Source organism: Phyllostomus discolor, chromosome 5, assembly GCF_004126475.2.
Source record: "Phyllostomus discolor isolate MPI-MPIP mPhyDis1 chromosome 5, mPhyDis1.pri.v3, whole genome shotgun sequence".
Lineage (NCBI taxonomy): Eukaryota > Metazoa > Chordata > Mammalia > Chiroptera > Phyllostomidae > Phyllostomus > Phyllostomus discolor.
This window is the reverse complement of record NC_040907.2, coordinates 56,321,263-56,345,576: the sequence shown is the minus strand read 5'-3', so window position 1 is coordinate 56,345,576 and position 24,314 is coordinate 56,321,263. Positions and strand designations below refer to the sequence as shown.

Sequence of the window (24,314 nt, the reverse complement as noted above, 5' to 3'; positions counted from 1 at the left end):
ACAAAGAGGAACAAGTGGAAAAGTTATTTGAACAAATAATAAAGGAGAACTTCCCCAATCTGGCAAAGGAAATAGACTTCCAGGAAGTCCAGGAAGCTCAGAGAGCCCCAAAGAAGTTGGACCCAAGGAGGAACACACCAAGGCACATCATAATTACACAGCCAAGGTAAAAATGAAGGAGAGAATCCTAGAAGCAGCAAGAAATAAGGGGACAGTAACCTACAAAAGACTTTCCATCAGACTGTCAACTGACTTCTCAAAAGAGACCTTACAGGCAAGAAGGGGCTGGAAAGAAGTATTCCAAGTCATGAAAGGCAAGGACCCACATCCAAGATTGCTCTATCTGGCTAAGCTTTCACTTAGAATGGAAGGGCAGATAAAGTGCTTCTCAGATAAGGTCAAGTTCAAGGAGTTCATCATCACCAAGCCCTTATTTTATGAAATGTTAAAGGGACTTATCTAAGAAAAAGAAGATAAAAAACATGTATAATAAAATGACAGTAAACTCACAATTATTAACCACACCTAGAACAAAAACAAAAACAAAGCAAACAACTAGAACAGGAACAGAACCACAGAAATGGAGAACACATGGAGGGTTAGCAAGAGGGGAGTGGGAGGAGAGAGGGGTAAAAGGTACAGAGAATAAGTAGCATGGATGGTAGGTAGAAAATAGATGGGGAGGGCAAGAATAGTATGGGAAATCTAGAAGCTAAAGAACTTACAACATGTGGACATGAACTAGAGGGGGGGAATGTGGGTGGGGGAGGGTGTGCAGGGTGGAGGGGGATGTAAGGGGGTAATGGGACAGCTGTAATAGCATAATCAATAAAATATTTTAAAAATAAAGAATAAAAATAAAAGGTAATTTTACAAATTAGCTTAATAATAGAGCAAAATCATAGTTTCTTTTATATAATTGATTAGTTTAAAAAAACATTTTTTAAAGGAATGAACTCTCAGGTAAAATATTAATATTTTCCATTAGGTGGCCTCAGATGCCTAGTTAAATTTCATACTATGATATCATAGTCAATGTTATTACACAGAGACAATTACTGAAATGCTTTAATGTTTTGCTATTTAATTTGATAAAAATTAAGGCCAAGTTGACTAGTTTTAACATTATTTGTACTTTTTTGATTTTCTCCTTTCCTTGTATGTATCATGACTATCACACCAACCATTCCTACTTCCATCAGAAATAAAGTAACAAAAATATAAATGCTATGGTAATTTTTACTACCTAAAATTGTTTAAAGAGCTACTTATAGGTGCCTGCAAAATCAAATCATGATAAATATATAAAAGACACATCAAAACAGGACTCAAAATTAATATACTTAAAATAGAGACTAATACCTTTAAGCTCAGCAGATATTCACAAACAGCATAACAAATGCCAATACCTTCTTCTGTATTAGTACCTCTGCCAAGTTCATCAATTAATATGAGTGATTTGTCATTAGCATTATGTACAATGTATGCTATCTGAAAAATATAATTTTAACATTTTTCATTATAACCAAATAGCTGTCATTATCACAAAAAAATGAAGAAAAACCCAGTCTCTCTATTAGTTCATATGAAATATATTTTTATAGAGAAATACAACTGAGCAGAAACTAACACATTGCTTTATAAAAATCTCATGACTAATAATTCCAAGAGAATAGCTGATATATATATAGACATAAGCATATGTGTATGTATCTAAAAATATGGATGTTTTAGACACAGCAAAATAAAGCAATGAATTAAGTGTTTAAATGAAGCATAAAACTGGTCATTTTCTTTTCCAAAAATGACTAATCAATTGTCATCAAATACTCAAAACCAACTCTCAAACTTATTATTTCTCTATATCATGGTAAATATGGAAAGAAAATTTTCAAAAATATCCAATCCATGTCCACTGATTCCTGGTTAAACAAATAAATTTAAATCCATGCCCAACAAAGATCAAGACTTTCATTAACAGGCATGCTCCTTCTCAAATGAAGATTGTTAACCTCCTTCTCAAAAAACAGAATTTCACCTTTATTATGTAATGACACAATAGTAACCTTCATGGTTCTTGAACCTTCCTATGGGTCTAAGCTTCATGAGAGTTAAGATTATTTAAAAATAAATGTAACTTAAGCACTTAATATATTGCTATATTCTCCCACAGATAGTTAATACATTCTATTAATTATTATATAAACATCACACACTGTGGAGAAATGATCATTTTATTCCCCATCTATCTACAGAAAATTAGACTACATAGTGATCCAATTATTCCTGCCTGCTAAAGATAGGGCAAGAGATATATTAGATTCCTTTAGCCCTTCAAGTATACTTGACATCTGCTCAGATCAGATACAGGTGATGATATATACTTTGTTACAGGAAGTGAAAATTCTATAAGAGTATAAAATATGTAATGATTTTTAAAAGCCTTCTAACACCATGATCTTTTCTTTTAAAACTAAGTCTAACAGGAACAATAGATACTATGCAAAATGTCCCTGAACAGGTCCTCGTCTTCTGAGACCTTCACATATCCCATACAAAAACATGAAAGCATGTTTTTATCATTCAGTAACACTTTTTCTTTAAAACTATACTGTTCAATAAAATATTCATTTCCATTTCCACATAAGACAAAAACTAGGAAGCTGTCTTTGACTGCCCTCTGGCTCTTGAAGAGTAGTATAAACACATCTGCATGTTTTAGTTTAAGAATAATTTCTTACATGATGGTTGACCATTAGTGGCAGAATTTAATGTTTTTAGCATAAGTTTAGTTTCGGTACCTCTTTCATTTCCTTCATAAATGTTGATGAATTTGTTTCTATATCATCATCAGTACTGATTCTTGTAAAAATCTGTTCAGCAATTCTAAAGGAAGAATATTCTGCTGGAACATATGATCCTATAACATATAAGATCAAAGTACACTGAAATGTTTTCATAAAATGCAAGTACTAACATTTCCACTTCCCACCACCTCAGATTATTTCCTAGTCTATCTAAGGATTAGGTGGTAGAAAGATCACTGAATATAGAGTCAGAATACATGGCCCCAGCTATGTAATTTATTGTATAACCTTGGACAACACTTAAATTCTCCCAATCTTTTTCATATATAAAATAGAATACTTGCCCTACCTATTGCAAAAATTATTTGAAAGTTCAAATAAAATAGTATATACTCAAGTACATGACAGAGGTTTGTTATAAATGTGATAAAATTTTTAAATAATAGTTAGATGAACATTCAAAGTATAAAATTTAAGAGAAATGCTTATGAAGCTGAAGTTGATAAAAACATTACAGAAAAATATATTAGAAAATATCTGTTAATAGAAATGTCCATAAGTATACACAATCAGAATGAAAGCAAAATATTTAATTTTTTTAAGTTGAATTTTCATCCACAAGATTGTTTCTGCCTGAGAAGTTATCAGGCTAACTAATCGGAAGTACTCTTTTGAAAACAAATCTGATTAATATAATTACCTCTATATTATAGAATGACATATAAAAGGCATTCTGAAATCATAAGAAAAAATATACAAATAGTTGAATGGGAAAGTATCAAGTATACAGAACTCTATCTGTATACTTGATGAAATAATGGGAATACATAAACAAAGCCAGATTATTCCAGAATTTAAAACAAAGGTAAGGATGAAGAATAGGATCTACCTTCAAGAAATAAAAACTGGTAGGAAAAGAAAGCAAAAGTCAGGACAATACTAATAAAAATAAGAATAATAACAATATTAATTATAATGATCACACCCCAGAGAGTAGATTTCTTAAGTGTAATTTATAAGATCATCAGAAGAATTAAATGGAAAAATAAATGTAAAAGTACCAAGTATGGAATATGACATATATGATATATGTTTATATTTTCTCCCTTCTCTTACTTCCACCAAAAAGGCTCTCAACTTTTTTTTTAAAAGATTTCATTTATTTACTTTTTGAGAGCGGGGAAGTGTGGGAGAAAGAGAGGAAGCGAAACATCAGTATGTGACAGATACTTGCACCCCCGCAACTGGGGACCTGGCCTGTAACTTAGGCATGTACCCTGACTGGGAATTGAACCAGGAATGTCTTGGTTTGCAGGTCAGCACTCAGTCCACTGAGTCACACCAGCCAGGGCAAGGTTCTCAACTTTTTAAAATATAAATTATTACAGAAGCCTCCTGGCTGGTATTTTGAATCAGGTCTGGTTCTCGTCTAACCATATATCAACCAGAGTGATCTACCTAAAAGTCAAATCCAATCATACCATTCTCTTGCCTAAATTTCAATAGCTCCCTACAGATCTCTGGATCAAGTTCAGTCTCCTCAGTTAAGTTCCTAAGGCCCTTTGTGATCTGACTTCTGCCCATCCCTCCAGTTTTATACCCTGCCACTCCTCACAGCCACTTTTTGCTCTACAAAGCAAAGGAACTACAAAGCCTCTGGACTCCTTGCAGTTCCTTGGGGATACAATACTATTTTTTTTTTGGCTTCTATGCTTAAGAACATGTTCTTACTTCTGCCTGAAAACTGTGCTTTTTCATATTCTTTCTGTAAATCCGATTACTTTATATACATTATCTCACATAATCTTTACTATTCTCAGAAGTAGGTAGTGTTATAATTTTCATTTACAGATGGAAAACTAAGGAGGTTAAATAATTTGCCTAAGATCACATAAGTAGTAACTTGACAAACTTAGTTTCAAAGCCTATGTTCTAAACGTCCATGCATCACAGAATAATCTGATCTGTTCTAATAATAGCCCTTCAAATACTTGAGAAAATTATTCTACTTCTCTTGTCACTAAATTATTCTGTGATGCATGGAAGATAAGAAGTAAGACTAATGAGTAGAAGTTATAGAAAGTCAAATTTCAATTCAATATAATGAATGCTCTAATATTTAGTGCTGTACAATAATTGCATGGCCCATTTTTAAAGGAGAGAGTTTTCCATAACCAAACACAAATAGAATTATGTCACATATGAATATGTATTCTCTTTTTAAAGATTTTAATTATTTGTTTTTAGACAGTGAGGAGGGGAGGGAGAAAAAGAGGGAGAAAAACATTAAAGTATGATTGCCTCTCGTGCACCCCCTGCTGGGGACCTGGCTTGCAACCCAGGCATGTCCTCTCACTGGGAATTGAACTGGCCAGTGACAGCCATTGATATGCATATTTGTGCATGTGTGTGTAATATATCAATTTCCGTGGACAAGTTATTGGTATGTCTTAAATTAAATAAGGGAAATGCTTATCTGACCAATGTTATAACTTTGGAAATATTTTATATGGGTTATTAAAGACAGGAACTTATTTATGTAATGCTTTCTCACACAGAGTTTGCTTTTGATAATTAAATCATTCTGTTTAGTAATGATTGATACCACATTAATAGTTATAGTAAGGAAATCTCTACTTATGTTTTATTTCACAAACTTTTTAGTATACTCCAATCCAAAATTGGATGGAGCTTAATACATACCAAATTCTAAAAGTTACGGTCCACATACTAGACACTACTACACATACTTTTAGGTAAAAAAATTTACTCCAAACTATGCTTGGGTTAATTAAGTACCTGGATCTAAAACATCAGGCACAAAACATTTTAAATGGGAAGCAGAATTGGTAACGATAAAGCAAGCCATAACTTACCAATCTGGGCCATAATCTGACAAAGTGCAATCTGTTTTAAATACGTGGATTTCCCACTCATATTTGGTCCAGTTATGATCAAAAAATTACTTCCTTCTGTAATATAGGTATTGTTGGCAACAGGTTTTTCCACAGATATTCTTTCAAGAATGGGATGCCATCCCTGTTTGATTGCTAATGTATCAGTAAACTCTGGCCGAACTAAAGAAAAAAAAATAGAATGGTTTTGAAAGATTATATATTAATATATATACCTTTAAATATATACCTTTAAAAGGTATATATTTATGTTGAAAGATTTTGTGGTGTGTACATACTGTGACACCTTAGTATTTTACTAGGGTCAATTTTGAACACTATTAAGGTGTTATTTTATCCCAAATAATATATAAGTATATATACATCCCTCTAAATTATATTTGACACACTCTAAACATCATCACTTTTATTCACTCCCAGGGAACTCTAGGGTTTAGTTCCCTGTTGTCCTAGGCTCCAAAAAAGTTCATAACATTTTCAGATTTGTACAGATTAAGAATAATCAACTAGCCATTGATAACAGTTTTAACATAACAATAAATAACTGGTACTACAAAATTGCCCATTACTTAATTCCTGCCTTAAGCATTCTTTCAAATCTGGCATACTTAGCTTTTCAAATGAAGTACAAATGTAGAATAAAACTAAGTATAAGACCATTTTATGTCCAAACCCTTATAGAAATTTTATCTAAAACAAAACCTCAGAGGTTAGAGAAAACATACACAAAAGCTATTGCTAATTTATAGAAACAAATAATGATTATGTCTCTATGGATGGTCTTTGAGATAAAGGGAGAAGGAAGAAGGTGGAAGGAATATAAAATGTCACATTCCTTGAGATGAAACACATAGATAAACTTGGAAGTATTCCTTATAAAAGTAAGGGTGGTTAGAAAACATATTTTTAATTATTCCAAATTATTTTAATACCAAAAATTCAATATTTATAGGTTTGGAATTTCAAGATGATCCCTCTCAAATTAAAATGAAGCAATATCAAATATCTTAATAGTAAAGAAAACTACTATTAAGATTAGCTGATCCTTACTGTAAGACTTTGACCCAAAAGGAAATACAAAAGATTCAAAATTTGGGCCTATAAAATACCAATTGAAAAAGTTAACATTTTCATAAAAAATATGGGAATATGAAAAAAGAATTGTATAAGCTATTTATTTTCCATTATAAAAATAAATTAACAATATTTTGGAAATGGTACTAATGATTATAGGTAGAAATTTTAATGTTATTAAGTTCATAATTATTTGACCTTAATGATCACATACTAGTTCTGCAAATTTGTACACTGGAGTATGGTTGTTACAAATAAATTGAATAAGAAATCTCAGCCCTGGCTGCCGTAGTTCAGTGGATTGAGCACAGGCTGTGAACCAAAGTGTCACAGGTTCGATTCCCAGCCAGGGTACATGCCTGGGATGCAGGCCGTGACCCCCAGCAACCACACATTGATGTTTCTCTCTCTCTCTCTATCTCCCTCCCTTCCCTCTCTAAAAATAAATAAATAAAATCTTAAAAAAAAAAAAAAAGAAATGTCAGGGGGATAATTTGAAGTATTCATTTAACATTGAACAATTACTTCTTTATAGTCAAGGCCTATACAAAATATAACTCTTGATCCTGTGATGCTCACACCTAAGGAGCTGGTTTAGAAAATGCTCACTTTGGAGATTCATTTCTCTCATGTCCACTAGTATTAGTTACACTGCTTCTGAGTATTCAGATTCAAACTTTATAAATTTGGATCATTGTCATTTTCACCAATGAGATAGCTTTGTACTCTTTCTTATTTTGGGAACCTCTAAAATTTCTTCCATTTTTTTTCTTCTGATTTATCAATTTCTCAGTAAATAATTGCCTGACTTTTAAAATAAATTTTAAAGGCAATTTCAGTTTTTCTATTTTGAGTGAATCTAAGACCAGAGGCAAGAGACTATATGTCAGGTAAAAAATGGAAAACATTCATAATTGTTATGTAAAATTGCTTGAATGGAATACAATTTCAGTATGTAACAAATTTATTCCAAAGAGAGTAACTTACCATAGTCAGAAAGAGTGCAGGCATGAGCAAATGACAGTAGCATATCCAGCATTGACACGGTGTCAGACAGTTTATATAAACAATGAATATATTCATAAATCTCACTAAGCAGCTTGCACACTATCCTGAAAGTACATTTTTGGTAAGATAAGTAATACTTTCTAAGATGAGTGTACAATGTAATTGTAAAACAATACTAAATTCATTGCTTGAGGTAAAATAACATTCACATTTGAGTTGTACACTACAGATATTCTATTGTTCTACTGTCTCATTGTGGACATGAGGAAACTGAAGTTCATACTTGAGGTCACAGTTACTTAGTAGCAGAGAAGTCTTCTGGTGTGTTAGCACCATGTTTTTGCAATGACTGATTTTAATTAAATCTTAATAAAATAAACTTATTAATGAAAATATTTTTTATATAAGTCCTTACTATATTTCAACAGATCCTATCTGCTAATAATTTTGTGATTTTACATGTTAAATTCACCACAAAACCTATCATGTATTTTCTTTCACTCATATATTCTCTCTCTCTCACACACACACTCTAACGATATAATTCTTTAAGCTTTTATGTGGCAGAGTTATCACAATTGTGATATAACATAAAAGTTTTTCCTTTACAAGGAAAAATATGTTCCCAAAATGTATTATGTCTTATAATCTCGTGGTCTATGCCCTAAACTGTTTTGAAAGCCCAACATGTCTCTTTATCATCTCAGGTCACCAGTTCTGAATGTCCTATTTATTATTTCTGACAGTGTAGCTACTGTTTCATGAATGGCAAGAGACTGGTGGTACTGTGATGTTGCTGTGTAAGTGGTAAGGCATGAGAAATGGAAGGGCTTACACAGTATAGAAAAAGACTGAAATGAATCAAACTCACAATAAGCCCATGATGTGCCAAGTTCTACATTATGGTGGAAGTATCAGTAATAATGGTTTATTTGGCAATTAGATTTGCACTAAAGCTTCTGTGAGGTTCACTATTCCTAATCGCAAAGAGAAAATTTTAACTTTGTACAGGAATGTTCTTTCTTTGCTAACATTTATTCTGCAGTCAAAATGTCAATTAATAAAATTTATTACAGTACATCAAATTAAACCAATTTAATTTAATACTCAAAAATTCCTAATGCTCTTACATGTAAGTCATGTGATAGATTTCTCTCAAAGACTCTTGGCATCTTTCATTCATTTTAATTAAATCTGCTGAAGTAAAGCTATAAGAATTTTTCACTTTAGAAATCTGTTTGGAAATTAAATAACAAGAGTCAAAATACATGTATACTATGAAATAAAACATACAGATATTAAGCCATAAAAATATAGGTATTCAAGTTAATTGCTTTAATTTTTCAGATATAGTTTCACAGATAAAGTCCTAAGTGTTTGTGAATGAGAAAAACATCACTTCTAAGTTAAAGTAGAATTTTTTAAATTTAGTCCATTGGGCATGACTATTTTTATAGGTCTTAAAATGATCACAAAGAATATTAAAAAGTTACATCTTATTATCAAGTAATATACAGGATACATATCAGTAGTCCTCACTCCATCTCTGACCCCTGTTTCAGGCCTAGCCCCATAACTGAACGTCACTCGATCTCCAACCCCATTACTAAGTCTCATCCCATCCCATTCTTCACTTTACCTATCCACATTACTTGGTAATATAGTATATATTTTAAAACCCCCAAATTTAAATGGTTTGTTTTTAGCAAAAGGGACTCCCTGGAAACAGAGCAAAGATAAGAGTGGGTCAGATTTTCCCAAATTGGTATATTATGGAGGAGTTAATATGTGTATATGAAAAAATATTTCCCTGGTCTAAAAGTTTGGCAATATTGGATAACAGTAAGTTAAGTAGATTTCTCTACTTCATGACTTTTAACCTTTAATATACAAATGTGTGTTGGAGAACTACCTAAAATAAGATGGTACAGTATTTTCCAAATTTCTTTAATCAAAAATAACTTTCGGACTTCCTTCCTTCCTTCCTTCCTTCCTTCCTTCCTTCCTTCCTTCCTTCCTCCCCTCCCCTCCCTTCCCTTCCCCTCCCCTCCCCTCCCCTCCTCTTCTCTTTTCTTTTCTACCTTTATCAAACTTCCAGAACTGTGGGAAGCACTGTTTCGTATTCCTCTTGGAAAAAAAAAAATTCTGCCCTGCCTGTTGTGGCTCAGTAGATTGAGTGCTGGCCTGTGAACCAAAGGGTCACTGGTTCCATTCCCAGTCAAGACTCATGCCTGGGTTGCGCGCCAGGTCCTCAGTTGGGGGTAGATGAGAGGCAACGACACATTGATATTTCTCTTTCTCCCTCCCTTCCCCTCTCTCTAAAATAAGTAAACAAAATCATTTTATAAAGAAAGCTTCTAAATCACTCATACTGGCATAGCTGTTAGGTAAGTAGGTAAGAGAAACAATACACATAACATTCAGAAATCTGGCACGTAAAACTCAAAGAATGTCTAAAAATACAAGTATGTAAATGTAATCCTATAAAATCAGAAACAGTAATTTTCTAACCAAGCTCTAAAGTATACCTTAATAAACTCTGAAGGAAGTTGATCATTGGGTAAGGCTGTACAATCTATAGTCATCTGGATGAAAAATCCTCTAGTAGAGCTAAAACTTGTCCTTAAAGGAAGACCATATTTTTCTGCAAGTTGTGATATCATTCCTAGTGACCAGAAAAAACAAAAACACAGATATTTTAATTAAAAAATTATTCTTTTTGTTTAAAAATGTCACATGCTTTTTGTCTTGTTATTTTATACAAAAATAATAAAGTTTAGTTATACTTTTAAACTCTAAAAATTTTTAATGTCTAAAATACCTGGGTAAGTATTCTTTTCAGAACAAAATTATAGAGCAAAGGTAGTCATTGTGGTAGGTATTTTGAGAATAAAAGGAATTGCAAAAATTAAAATTAAAAAATAAAACTGGGTCAAGATGGCAGCGTAGATAAACATGGCTTACCTCCTCACATAACCACATCAAAATTACACTAAAATATAAAACAACCATCACCCAGAACCATCAGAAATGGAGCTGAATAGAAGTCTGGCAACTATGGAATTAGAGACACCACATCCATCCAGACTGATAGAAGGGGCAGAGTCATGGAATGGGCTGGTCCTACTTCCACATGTGGTAGATAAAAAATTGGGAGTGATACCTTGGGAGCAAGGAGTCTCAGACCCAATTCAGGCTCCCCAACCCAGGGTTCCAGTGCCAGGAAGATAAGTCCCCATAACTACTGGCTGCAAAACCCAGTGGGGATTAAGTCAGTGGAAGAAACTTTGAGAGTCTCAGGAAGTTCCTCTTAAAGAACCCCCACACAGACTTACTCAGACTTACTTCCTCAGAGCTCCAGCACCAGGGTAGGAGCTTCAAAGGCACCAGGCATACAGGGAGGAACTGAAGGGTCTGGCATCAGGGCAGAGCTGGGGGACAGCTTTCTCCCAGACAGAAATGGGGGCAAAAGCCATTGTCCCTTTTCTGAATCCACCTCCCCACAGAGCCACAGAGATGGCAGGCAGGTGCCATATCTGAGACTCCATCAACCTGGCTAACACTGTTGCCCTAGCCTGGAGATACTCCGAGACTCCATCCCACCCAACTTACCAGCCTACCCAAACTGTTAACTGTAAATTAATATATCACAAGTAAAATGCCAAAGGCTAAAGATAAAGACAGAATCTTAAAAGCCCTAGGAGAAAAGCATTTACCTACAGGGGAGTTCCTATAAGACTGTCAGCTGATTTCTCAAAAGAAACTTTGCAGGCTAGAAGGAATTGGCAAGAAATATTCAAAGTCATGAAAAGCAGGGACCTGCAACCAAGATTGCTCTACCCAGCAGAGCTGTCATTTAGAAATGAAAGGCAGATAAAGAGCTTCCCAGACAAGAAAAAGCTAAAGGAGTTCATCATCACCAACCATTATTATATGAAATGTTAAAGAGACTTATTTAAGAAAAAGATCAAAACTATGAACAATAAAATGGCAACAAATACATATCTATCAACAATTGAATCTAAAAAACAAACTAAGCATACAAGAAGAACAGAAACAGAATCGTGTATACAGAGAGCATTTCGATGGTTGCCAGATAGGAGTGGGGTGTGGGGGGATGGGCAAAGAGGTGAGGGGATTAAGAAGTACAAATAGGTAGCTACAGAATAGCCATGGGGATGTGAAGTACAGTATAGGAAATGGAGTAGCCAAAGAACTTATGTGCATGACCTACAGACATGAACAAAGGTGAAGGGATTGCCTGAGGGACTGGGGAGTGCTGTGTGCAAGGAGGCAAAGTGGGGAAAATCAGGACCACTGGTAATAACATAATCAATAAAATATAATTAAAAAAATAAATAAAACCAAGACTATTATCTTGGGAATATTAGTTTTTTACTTGTTATTCTACTTTTTGAAGAGAATAAACACTTAAATTACTGCAATAATTAACTCACAATGAGAAATTCCCTCTACCAAACATATATTATAAAACAAAGTATTCCAAAAAGGAAATTGGTGATTCATTAAATAAAATTTAAAAAGTATCCAAATCTCCCTATCAACTTTATGCTCAGTACGGAGTTCTAAATTTATATTTTTAACATGATGACCATTAATGCTTTGAATATTACTTGCGAAAACTAACATCTTTATTCCTAAAGCAGGTTCTCCAACAATGTTCCTGCTTTTCTCAGTAGAACCACCATTCTCAGGAGACAGATCTCAATGAGCACTAGTGGCCACATTCCTCTTTGCCTTGGTCACATCTACTCAATTAATAACTCTTAGCAACTCCTTCTTTAGTCTTTGTCTTTCTCTCCTCTCATACACACAGCTTTCACCCTAAATAATGTTTTAATTTGTAATAGATTAAAATGGCCTCCCTGTCTCCACAGCTCCACTCAAATCCATTCAACACATCTTCTTGATCAATTTTACTCCATAGAGCAAAAACATCTGAGTTCTCTTCATTCTTCTGGGGAAAAATCCAAACTCCTAACCTTTAAAGACTAAATTCTGGTCTCTAGTATACATTTATGATACATTCATATCACTTACTAGCTGTAAACTGACTTTTGCCCATCCCTTTATTTGCTAAATTACTGTACTAGTACAAATGCCACTTCTTCTGGACACAAACGATCTCTCTCCCTCCACCAAAACCCTTTCGTACTGATAGCCTGCATTTTTTATGTAGTATCTACACAATGTTGTATGAAGGTACTGCTATATTTAACTTTGGAGGAAAAATAGACATACTGCAACACTTTGGGATCTTTATTTTTTAGAAAATGTTCCATAAATAACAATATGTGTTAACCTTACCCCTTTTGATAACAAAAAAATAAATATTATTAATAACAATAACCTGCATGGCAGGTTATCACCAGCAAAAAAGCATAGTGTCTAAAAAACCTGTTTTATTTCTAAAAAAACAAAAAATATATGCTCAAGTAATTAAATTACCTGCTATGTCATCTACAATCTCTGTATATGTTCTTCTAGCTATGTCAAGAAACTCATTTATGTTAGACCTCACTGCATAGCACTTCTGAGTCCTCATGTTCAGGCATCCTTTCATGTATCTTGCATCATCATTAATTACTGTTTTAATCTTTTCAAGTATGATTCCAAACCTAAAAAAAGAACATTATAGTTAATAAGTCAAAAAGTTATAATCTATAATTTGAGTCATAGTTAATGATAGCAAATAACATTTTCTTAAATTACTGTTTTAAATCATGTTGAAAATAAACAAGCAATATATAAATTTAAATTTATCTAAGTTAGAACTGTAACTATGTCAATTTGAAACTACTTTGTTAGTCAGGACTAGACTCCTAAAATAAGAGAAGGCCACCAAGAACAATTCTATGCTTCTAATAAAGAGAGTTCTCAAACTATACACACTGACTGTCCCATGAATATAAAATATACCCCTGAACAACTATTATAAAAATTCTGGCTTCATGCTCATTGACTCAATAAATATTTACTTATATCATGTATTAATCTCTGTGTTAGACACAAAGATTCAAAGAATTAACATATGGTCCTCTCACTCAATTGGGGTAAGGGAGACTAAATATATATTATGAGACAGTATAAAAGTGATTAAGTGCAATAATCATGCAAACCAGAAGTCTGGTAACACCTGTTTCCCTAACCTTTTGTTTTATTCTGTTCTGTATTTTATTTGCAATTAATTCAGTTTTATTACAAACCTCCATTTGTAGCCTTACAGAAGATCTGAAGCTTAAATCAATATAATAACAGTTCTTAGATATTATAAGTCTTTTTGGTTAAGAACCAAGTTCCTAGTGCTTAAAACAATATTAAAATTAAATTATATTTAGATCTTATGCAGTATTCATATCTACTAGTTTTTGGTTATATTAGGCCCTTCATGATTTAACAAAAGATAAAAAATATATTTTTATTTTTGTGAGTGTTTCCATAGAGAATAGCTAACAAAAGATATTAAAATTGTGTATGATTTCAATTTTTAATGCTATTCTAACATAAATATTCAGTGTGCTGTTACCAGGCTTATTGGTATTTATAAGACAAAAAGTATAGTTAGAATTTTGATGGCTAGTTTAAAGAGTCTATTAACCAAAGCTGAAGTAATTATTCTACAGAATATAATTGGAGTCCTTGCTAAGTGAAGTAAGCCAGGTGGTGAAAGACAAATACCATATGATCTCACCTTTAATAGGAACCTAAACAACAAAACAAAGAAACAAGCAAAATATAACCAAAGACGCTGAAATAGAGGACAGGCTGACAGTGACCAGAGGGGAGAGAAGAGGGAATTTCAGGAGAGAATGGGTAGGGTTTACAGGAACAAATTTAAAGGACACACGGACAAAAACTAGGGGAAGGGTGGTAATGGGAGGGAAATGGGGAGGGTTGGGTGGGTGGGCTGGAATGGGAGTTAAAGGGAGAAAACTGTACTTGAACAATGATTAAAATTAAAAAAATAGAAAAAAAAATAATTGGAGTCCTCAAAATCAGTTATAATCAGGGAGAAGGGGAGAATCTGATATTTCATTAACAGTTGAGTGAAAAGACCTCTTATCTTCCAAAGATCCATAGTAAGCTCTTAATAAAGGCATATTACAGTTCTTCAGAGTAATCTATTAAAGAATAAAATAAAGTTAAGGATAATAAATTACAACATTATTCATACACAGCATTTTACATTTGTTTAATACTTTACAGCTTACCAAGTGCATTCTTGCTCATCTTCTCATTTATACTCATAAAATATATTTTAGGAATATAAGTGAGGACAGATAATATCTTTTCTGTTTTCCATATAAAAAGCAACAGGGTTAATAAGTGGCCTCCATTTTTCTTGCCTCCCAACTAATTGTTAATATTTATCTGCTTATTAGAGGTAGGTACCATACTTACACAGCTCTCGTTGTCCATTGGGAACACAGTACATATAATTCCAAAATTTACATTAAATTTACATTAAACTAAAAAAGTGCTTTCTCCATTTGTATATGATAAAAGAAGGTATTTTATTTTGCTCAGTGGAAACTGTAAGTAGTCATTACTTGAATAAACAAAAGAGAAGGAGAAAACATATTTAAACTGATATTTTAGTTTGTTATGAGGCAATGGGAATATGTTTTGCTTATGAATAAAAAAATAATATTTACACAGTGATAAAACTAAAAAATTCATAAAAGTATAAAGAAAAACATTTAAATCACTCATAATTCTAATACCCCTCCAAAGATAGTCTAAATATTATTGTACATTTCTTGTCACTTTTTTAAATCAAAAAGTTACATCATTGCATACTCCTTTACTCCCCCACTTAATACTATATCATATACACTAAAAACTTTCTATAGCAAAAATTTTAAATAATTCCTATTATGTATTCCACCCTGTGGGAAGAAAAGTCTCTTCCCCTACTTACTGGAGTACTATGCTACTTATATTCTAATATACATAAAGCTGCAATGACCATCAGCGGGCATAAATCTTGGTCAACATTTCTTAAGAGTCCTTTCATATGTATTTCTAGAAGTAGTATTACAGGATCAAAGACATCTATTTTAGTCCTGGCTGGTGTGGCTCAGTGGATTGAGCACCAGCCTGCAAACAGGAAGGTCACTGCTTTGATTCTCCATCAGGGCACATGCCTGAGTTGTAGGCCAGGTCCCCAGTTGGGGGCATGCAAAAGGTAGCTGAACCAATGATGTTTCTCTCCCTTTTTCCTTCACCTCCCCTCTCTCTAAAAATAAATCAATAAAATCTTTAAGAAATGGAAAAATATTTTAAATTAAAAAAGACATGTTTTGAAACTTTCCTATAAAGTACATACAATTGTACTCCTACCAGCTAGCTAGTTGCCTGTTGCACTGTTCTCTCAGTAATAAGTTGCATCCATTAAGAAAGAAAATAATCTTTGCTTCTTTGAAAGATAAAAATTATGGTTTTAATTTTTATTTCTTTGAATAATAGTGAGTTTAAGCATTTTTGGTACTATTTTTTAACCACTTTGGTTTCTGTTTGGGGGTCATTTTCCTTATTTCCACTGTCATTCCAATATTTTCTTTAAAAATTACATAAGTATATTATGATGACAGAAATTAGTATTTTGTTTCTCATTTGCTATAAACTTTTCCTATGATAAATTTCTTTGGCTTTTACTTTGCCTTTGAAATTTCAAATTTGAAATTTGTTTCAACAAATATGTCAATTGAAGGGGAAGATTTATTACTGTACCTCTTTCATCCCATGAAAGATGACAATACTTTTGAAATTTTTTGCCAAATTGCTTTCATTATATATATTTATCAAAATGAACTCTGTACAACTTTTCCACATTTTTCATTATTTTTCTTTTACAAAAGTACTTCTTTTCGTCACTTGTATTTTACAAATGTTTTGCACAAGACAGTATTTAAAAATGGATGAGAAAATTGCCATTTTGGACCATCGGAATAACAATTACTTCAGGTAAGAGTTGCAGTAAATATTAAAATAAGTGAGTGAAAGGTTGATGAAAAACAAGATATTTACAGTTTCAAAGTATCTCTCCATACATTACTTGCAACTTTAAAGAGAAGAAATTGATCAAAGTTAATATTGCATGAACAATTAAAACTTTTTAAAAAATGATTTTAAAAAAGTTAATATTGCCATGTATAGGAAATGACATCACAAGAAAGAGACAACATTTTTATAGAGCATTACTGCCAAATATGAATAAGCTGAATTTAATCAGGAAGAACAGTCATACAAATTGAAGAATATCCTAAAAAACAACAGATCCTTACTCTTCAAAATGTCAATATCCTAAGATACAAAGAAATGCTGAGAAACTTTTCAATTTAAAGGAGTATTAAAAATATGACATTAAATACTGTGCATGATTCTGGACTAGGCCCTGTAGCAGGAAAAAATACATAAAGAACATTTTAGGACAACTTCAACATGGGCTATCCATTATACAACAGTAGTGTATTAATGCTGCACATCCTGAATTGTATAATCATGTGTTTATATAAGACAACATCCTTGTTCTTAGAATATACACTTTAGTATTTAGGTACTACAACCTATTCTGAAACAGTTCAGTAAGAATATTAGTAAAGATAATAATACGTGTGTGTGTTTTGAATGTAAAGAGAGAATATGGTAATTAATCATACTATTCTTGCAACTTTCTCTAAGTTTGAAATTTTTTCAAAACCAAAATTTTAAAAATACTGATGCCTAGGCATGTTTTGTACAATACACACACAAAATTACCTTTAAAGGATCCACAAGTTCCAAGGTATGTTTTAGGTATATTAAATTTGTTATCTTTGATTCAGCTACATTAACCTATTAACATAAAAATCCAAATGTGGACAATGTAAGTATTTAATACAAAAATGGTTTTCCTCTAAAATGTTCTATGCTTATCATATTTCAAACATTTGCATATATCAACCTAGCCAGCATGACTGCCAGCCTGAACACTGTTTAGAAATTACCAATCCATCATAATGAGACTAGTGGACTAGTTTCCTGAAAGTCTGACAATGAAAAGATTTCAACTCAATGTAGCCAATTTTCATTTCTATCCAAGCGCTTAGGTTTCACTGTGTTAACTCATAGTAGTAACAGGAGGTACATCTCAATTCTGAGCAGCCGTAAGAGACTAGGATTGACTGGAAAAGGCAAAAAGGGTATTTGTGGAGAGATGATCTGAAAAACTGAACCCAAATATTCCAGATTACAAAACAATACAAATTTCCCTCATTGGTTCCTGTTTGTTCAGGAAAAACAATTTTCATAACTCCAAGCATCCAAATTAAATATAGTTTTTCAAAATAAAGCAACACCAGCATTCTAAATGTTACAAAGAAAGTTTTTACAAATTATACGGTAGTACCAGCTCTAACATCAAGCAGTGGTACTAAACCTGGGGAAATGACGGTGTTCTTGCAGATGGACTAATTTACTAACACTGGCAAGCACTTTTAGGATATTGCTATTAAGATATAATAGTAATTATCCAAATTACTATTAAGATATAATAGTAATTGATATGGAACTGTTTCTTTTTCTAATCTCTGACCTTTTTCCCCATTTCATACACAGCTACCTGACCTGTTCTATGACCATATGGGCCAATTTAGAAGAAATACCAAAGTGGAGGTTTTTAGCCCTAAAACAAGTTATCTCATGCTCTCTTATAATGGATCTCTGAAACTAACTGGAAGATTAAAAATAAATAAAATTCACCAAACAGAAGACAATTATCATCACTATTACCAAAGGAGAACAGCTTCCAAAATAGCCAAGATACTCTTGTACAAGAATGAGATGAAAGGACTAAATCTAACAAATATCAATTTATAACAGAGTAACTAAGAAACTGTGGTATCAGAACAAGGTCAGGGAGAAACCAAAGAAACAAAAGGACAGTCTGGAATTAGACCCCATAATATGAGTACTTGATTGATGACGAATGTTGACTGTAGAACCCTATGGGTCAAGGCAGTTTTTCCATAAATGGTGCCAATGCAATTATGAATTTATATGAGAAAAATAAAATGTAGTTCCTTCCTCACACCACATCCAAAAATCAACTCCAGGCAGATTGTATATCTAAATATAAAAAGTAAAGCAATAAAATATTTGGAATATAACAAAAAAATATCTTAATTACCTAGGGTGTTCTAATTTGTTTGTATAAATTTCATAATTAATTACTTGGCATCCATTAATCATAGGGCCAAACTAATGCCTAAAGTTGTTCACATATTCCCCATAATCTGGTTTTGATGGGTGCATTAAAATCTTATTATAAGCCCTCCAACCACAAACTCCCACATTTGTATTTTGCTTTCTATTCAATAGGGGATGTTTCTACTAACAACTCCCCATAATACTTTTGTGATGTTTTACCCTCACTCCTTTTGACTCCTGACCAATCCTGGCACTTTCCCATGTCACCCTGAGAGGCATGCTTCCTCTTCTCAGGAATAGCAAGGAATAAAAATCTTCTTTTAAAGGCACTAGCCTTACTCAGTCATCTCCATAAGTTAAAATCCCATGGGTGCAATCAAGACATTCAGGTAGATAAAGACCTCTTAAGCAGCATACAACAAATACTAACTACAAAGGAAAAAACATAAATTAGACTACAATTAAACTAAGAACTTCTTTTCATCAAAAGATACCATGACCCAGGACCAGTTCCAAAAGCCAACTTCGAGACACTAGAATCTGAGGGCAAATAATTTCTTTGAAAATTAAGTTCATTAGACACAGGCAAAGGAGTACTGAAGAAGGGAAGAGAAGGACAGTAAAACAGGGTGCACTGATGATATTGTTACTACTGCATGGTACTATGGCTCAGTCCTGCTAGAGACCTATCAGAGATGGTATAAAGTAAGCTTCAGAAGCTATCTTCATAGGTAAGAAAAATGGATCTTTATTCATCTAGTCCTGTTCAGTATTGGTTACGACCTATTGCCAGAGCAACAACTCTGATCTCTCCTGCAGCTAGAGAAAGCCCTCAGGTAATGAGTTGCAGCTGCTTGCAGTAGAAGCCCTCCTCGTACAAAAGAGAATGCCAAGCGCCACGGGTAGTACACCAACAGGATTCAAACCAAAAAGTGGAAAAAGCAAACTAAAAAGTAAGAAAAGATACTTGCAACACAGAACCAATAAAGGGCTCATATTTAAAATATAAAAAGAAGCTCTACAAATCACAAAAGATGATAAACAAATCAAGAGAAAAATGGGCAAGAGACGTGAACAAAAAGGCTTTCACAAAAAGTATTCATATGGTCTCTATATATCTGAAAGCTTGTTCACCTTCATTAATAGGAAAGTGCAAACTAAAACCACAATAAAATACCATTATTTACCAACCACTATGGCTAAAATTTTAAAACTGATAATATCAAGTTTTGGGAAAGAATAATGAGGATTCTCATACACTGCTGATGAGACCATAAATTGTGCAATGATTGTGAAAAACATTTTGGCAATCATTTTGTCACTATCTTCTGAAGTTGAAGACATTCCATGACCCCGAAATTCCATTCCTAACTATGAACCTAGTAAAAATGCGCACACAATTGTATTAAGAAACAGGTATAAGATGGTTTACCAGCATTATTTCCAACTGCCAAAAACTGTAAACAACTCAAAAAGTCAAACAACAATGAAAGGAGTAATGGCATATTCATACATTGAAATATTATACAGCAATGGGAATAAGTGAGCTACAGCTACATGTGGCAACATGACTAAATGCCACAAACATAATATTGACTATAAGAATCCAGATATAAAAAATAAAAACTGAATGGTTATAAGCAAAGATTTAAAAGCAGGCAACGTTATGAAGAAAAACAAGAGAGTGATTACTAAAACTTGGGGGATTTTTTGGAGGGCGGGAGAGGATAATGATGGGAAGGACCAGAAGGGGGGATTTTTGAAATAATGGTAATATCTATTTCTTTACCTAGGTAGTCATTACACAGATGTTCACTTTGTGAGAAATCAATGAGCACTGCATTGTTGTTCTCTGCAGTTTTCTATGTGTACATTTCTCATTACTTTTTATAGGTCTAAAAATGGTAACATGTAAAGAAAGGTAGGAAGAAAAGAAGGAAAAGGTACTAAGGCAAATGGAGAAAATAGTTCAAAGAAAAGATTGTGTTCTTTGAATTTTGCCGATAGGTTAAGTATGATCAGCACTTCCATTAACTATTTGCTTTAGCAATGTGGAGATCATCAGTGGCCTTGACAAGAGCTGCTTTAGTAGAATAGTGATGGTGAAAGCCAGATTGTGATGGGTTCAGGAGAGAAAAAGGAGAATAACTGGAGGTATCAACTACAGGTAATTCTTTCAAGGAATTTTTTGTAAAGAGAAAGATAAATAGGGAAGAAGTAGAACAAGAAGTAAAATAAGGGAATTTTTAAAATTTTAATGAATGATAACAGCATGTTTGTATGCTGATGAAAAAAACACAAGTAGTAGGGGGGAACTGACACAAGCAACAAAGGAAATATTCTGAAGTACTGTCCCCTGCAAAGGTAAGAAGTCATGGAATCAAAGACACAAGTAAAAGTGTTGGCTTTAGCCAGGAGGATGGACAGGCAGTTTATCCACAGTAATGAGAGAAGATACATGCTGGTAAGTGTAGATAAATGCAGTCACAGGAGCTTGTAGAAGTTCTCCTCTGATTTCTTCACTTTTCTCAGTGAAGAAGGGAGCAAGGTCACTATCAACTTAGAATGGGGTGGGGGAAGGAACTGATATTAAGGTAAAATAATATCAACTCCTATAACATACAGCCCCAATCTCAAAAACCTAATATAACAATATTTTATCTTTTATTCATACAAATTTTGATGTGGTTTTGATGTGTGTGGGAGGGCAACATTCCATACTGCCATTTAAAGACACAGGATCCTTCTATCTTGTGGCTTCACTATCTCTCTACTGGATTCTATGCATCTATTTAGAAGAGGCAGAAAGAGTGAATTCTCTATGGATAAGATATAAGCTGTCATTTATCACTTCTACTCACATTCCACTAGACAAAACTCAGTTACTTCTCCCAGAAGGGAGTCTGAGAAACACAGGGTAGCTGTGCACCCAAAACACAGAGAAAACAGATTTTGCCATCACTGCCAGAGAGGTGCTGAAGGTTGAAGAAGAAGATGGATTGAAACAATTTCTCAGAGCATAACAAGAAGCAAATGAACAAGGAAAATATAGAATGATTGCTGGGCAGCTTTAAGGGACCTCTGACTATATGAGAGTCAAAACCAGAGACTTTTAGGAAGAGGGATCTGAATGGCAACAAGGAGCAAGGAGGACACACACTCTAACCTCCCCAGTAGAAGCAATGGGAAGAGAACAAGCACCACTTAAGAGGTCTGAGAAACAGAAGTCACAACAAAAGAGGCAGATTTCTGTTTAAAGAAGAAGGTAAGGAATAAAGGAGATTTTGCCCATAACTGACCTTGAGTGCCAAAAAGAAAAATGACAGGGTGTCATAAAATGTAAAGCAAAAATAAAGACAGGACAGCTGATGTACAGAGACAGATGGGAAGTAGAGTCCAAAATGAGGAATACTTTAAGAGTACTAGGCTTCTTGTGGTGATTTACACGAATAGAGATAATGTCAAGAAGAGATTATTCCTGATGATTCAAGAGCAAATACATTCATTTGTGAAGATATATGTACTCTATGTTCATGGCAGTATTATTCATGGTGGCAAAGACCTGGAAACAACCAAAGTGTCCCCTTATAAAGGATTGGGTAAGGAAGACATGGCAATACAATGGAATACTACTCAGCCATAAGAAAGATGAAATACTGCCACAACATGGGTGGATCTTGAGAACCTCCTGCTACCTGAAAAAAGATGGAAAAACCCAAAAACCATGATATAAAACTGAAAGCAATAAATAACAATCAAAAACTCACAGATACAAACAACATTATGGTGTTTAACAGAGGGAATGGTAGGGTTAGGGATTCATAAAGGGTAAAGGGGGGTCAAATATGTGGTGAGGGAAGAAAATTTGACTTTGGGTGGTGAATCACAGATGATGTATCATAGAACTGTACACTTGAAACTTATATGATATTATTAACCAGTGTCACCCCAATAACTTTAATTTTTAAAATGGGGAAGAAAAGTAAGTACTGACTCACAGAAACTTTGGTTCACACAAACAATAAAAGTAAATGCTGGTGGGAGGAAGGTCTTGACAGAGCAGGAAAAATTCCGAGTCTTCAACTGACTCTTACTGATAGAAATACGGAGTTTTGTAAAGCAGTGGTCTTACTCTGAGGACACATGGACAAACACTTGACCTCTATCCTTTAGCGTGTGTACAGCAGTGGTTCTCAACTAGGGGAAATTTTGGCCTGTTGAGACATTTGGCAATGCCCAAAGATATCTGGTTGTTAAAATTAGGGGGATGCTGGTGGCATCCAGTGGGCAGAACTCAGGGAGTTGCTAAAAATCCAACAATGCACAGGATAACAATATTTATCCAGCCCAAAATGTCAACACTGCCAAGGTTGAGAAATCCTTCTATAGAAAAGTTGTCTTACTACAAGCACACAGGCACTCTCTTAACATCTTATATCACTGGCAATTTCCTCCCTGTTTTTTTTTTTTTTGTCTCCCTCTCCAACCTTTCCCTGTCTTGTCAGCTTGAAGAAGCTGCTCTGAAACTTACAGCTGCAGGAACTACATGTTGCCAACACCACATAAGTGGGGAGGCAAATCCTTCCCTCACTGAGTACTCCAGATGAATTTCCAGCTTTGAGAACACTTGTAACTGCAGCTTTGAGACCCTAAGCAGAGGACCAACCTAAGATATGCATAGGCTTCTGACCCACAGAAACTATAAGGTAACAAATATGGGTAGTTGAGGCTGCTATGGTTGTGGTAATTTGTTACACAGCAAAAAAAAAAAAAAAAAAAAAAAAAAAAACCTAATACAGAGTATCTTTGCAGTTTGCTTTTTCAAAGCCAGCAAGAGAGATTCTCTCCTGGAAGAATTAGGAGACAATTCTCTGCTGGCCTCTACATCTCTGCCTACCCTATAAGCAAAGGCATTGACTGCCTTTGTTTTTGACAATCTGTTCAAGGATGTTTATATAGTGAGCAGGCTTGAAAGATACAGAACAAAGGACAAGTTTGCTTATAGTCTTGGAAGATTAAAATGGTGTCATCCTCCATAACAGCAGGCAAGTATGCTTATTTCCCATTAGAAAAGATTCTGTGTTCCCTAAGTTCAGCAGTTCTCTCTTGCAGCACACTCTACATAGGAAATAAAACTTGGGGAACCAGAACAAGAAAATCCTTATACTTTGGCTACTGCTATTGCTCTGACTACTCAAGTCCTTTCTCTCTGACCCAGGAGTCTGATATCTTCTGTCAGGATCCATGAAACTCTGTCAGGCTGACTTGTTGGTTCGCAAGTAGGGTAGAATATCAGATC

General features: G+C 33.8%; 1 protein-coding gene across 1 annotated transcript in view; it reads right to left on the bottom strand.

The window, feature by feature from the left end:
• MSH4 (mutS homolog 4) overlaps positions 1 to 24,314 on the bottom strand; it is a 75,071-nt gene that overhangs the window by 16,723 nt on the left and 34,034 nt on the right. Inside the window, exons 10-18 of the mRNA XM_036026301.1 lie at positions 17,588 to 17,662; positions 14,882 to 14,946; positions 13,274 to 13,443; positions 10,333 to 10,469; positions 8,935 to 9,038; positions 7,784 to 7,908; positions 5,684 to 5,884; positions 2,802 to 2,920; positions 1,363 to 1,491 (exon numbers count right to left, since the gene is read on the bottom strand). Of these exons, the coding sequence (XP_035882194.1) occupies positions 1,363 to 1,491; positions 2,802 to 2,920; positions 5,684 to 5,884; positions 7,784 to 7,908; positions 8,935 to 9,038; positions 10,333 to 10,469; positions 13,274 to 13,443; positions 14,882 to 14,946; positions 17,588 to 17,662 (1,125 nt within the window). The remainder of the gene's footprint in view (positions 1 to 1,362; positions 1,492 to 2,801; positions 2,921 to 5,683; positions 5,885 to 7,783; positions 7,909 to 8,934; positions 9,039 to 10,332; positions 10,470 to 13,273; positions 13,444 to 14,881; positions 14,947 to 17,587; positions 17,663 to 24,314) is intronic.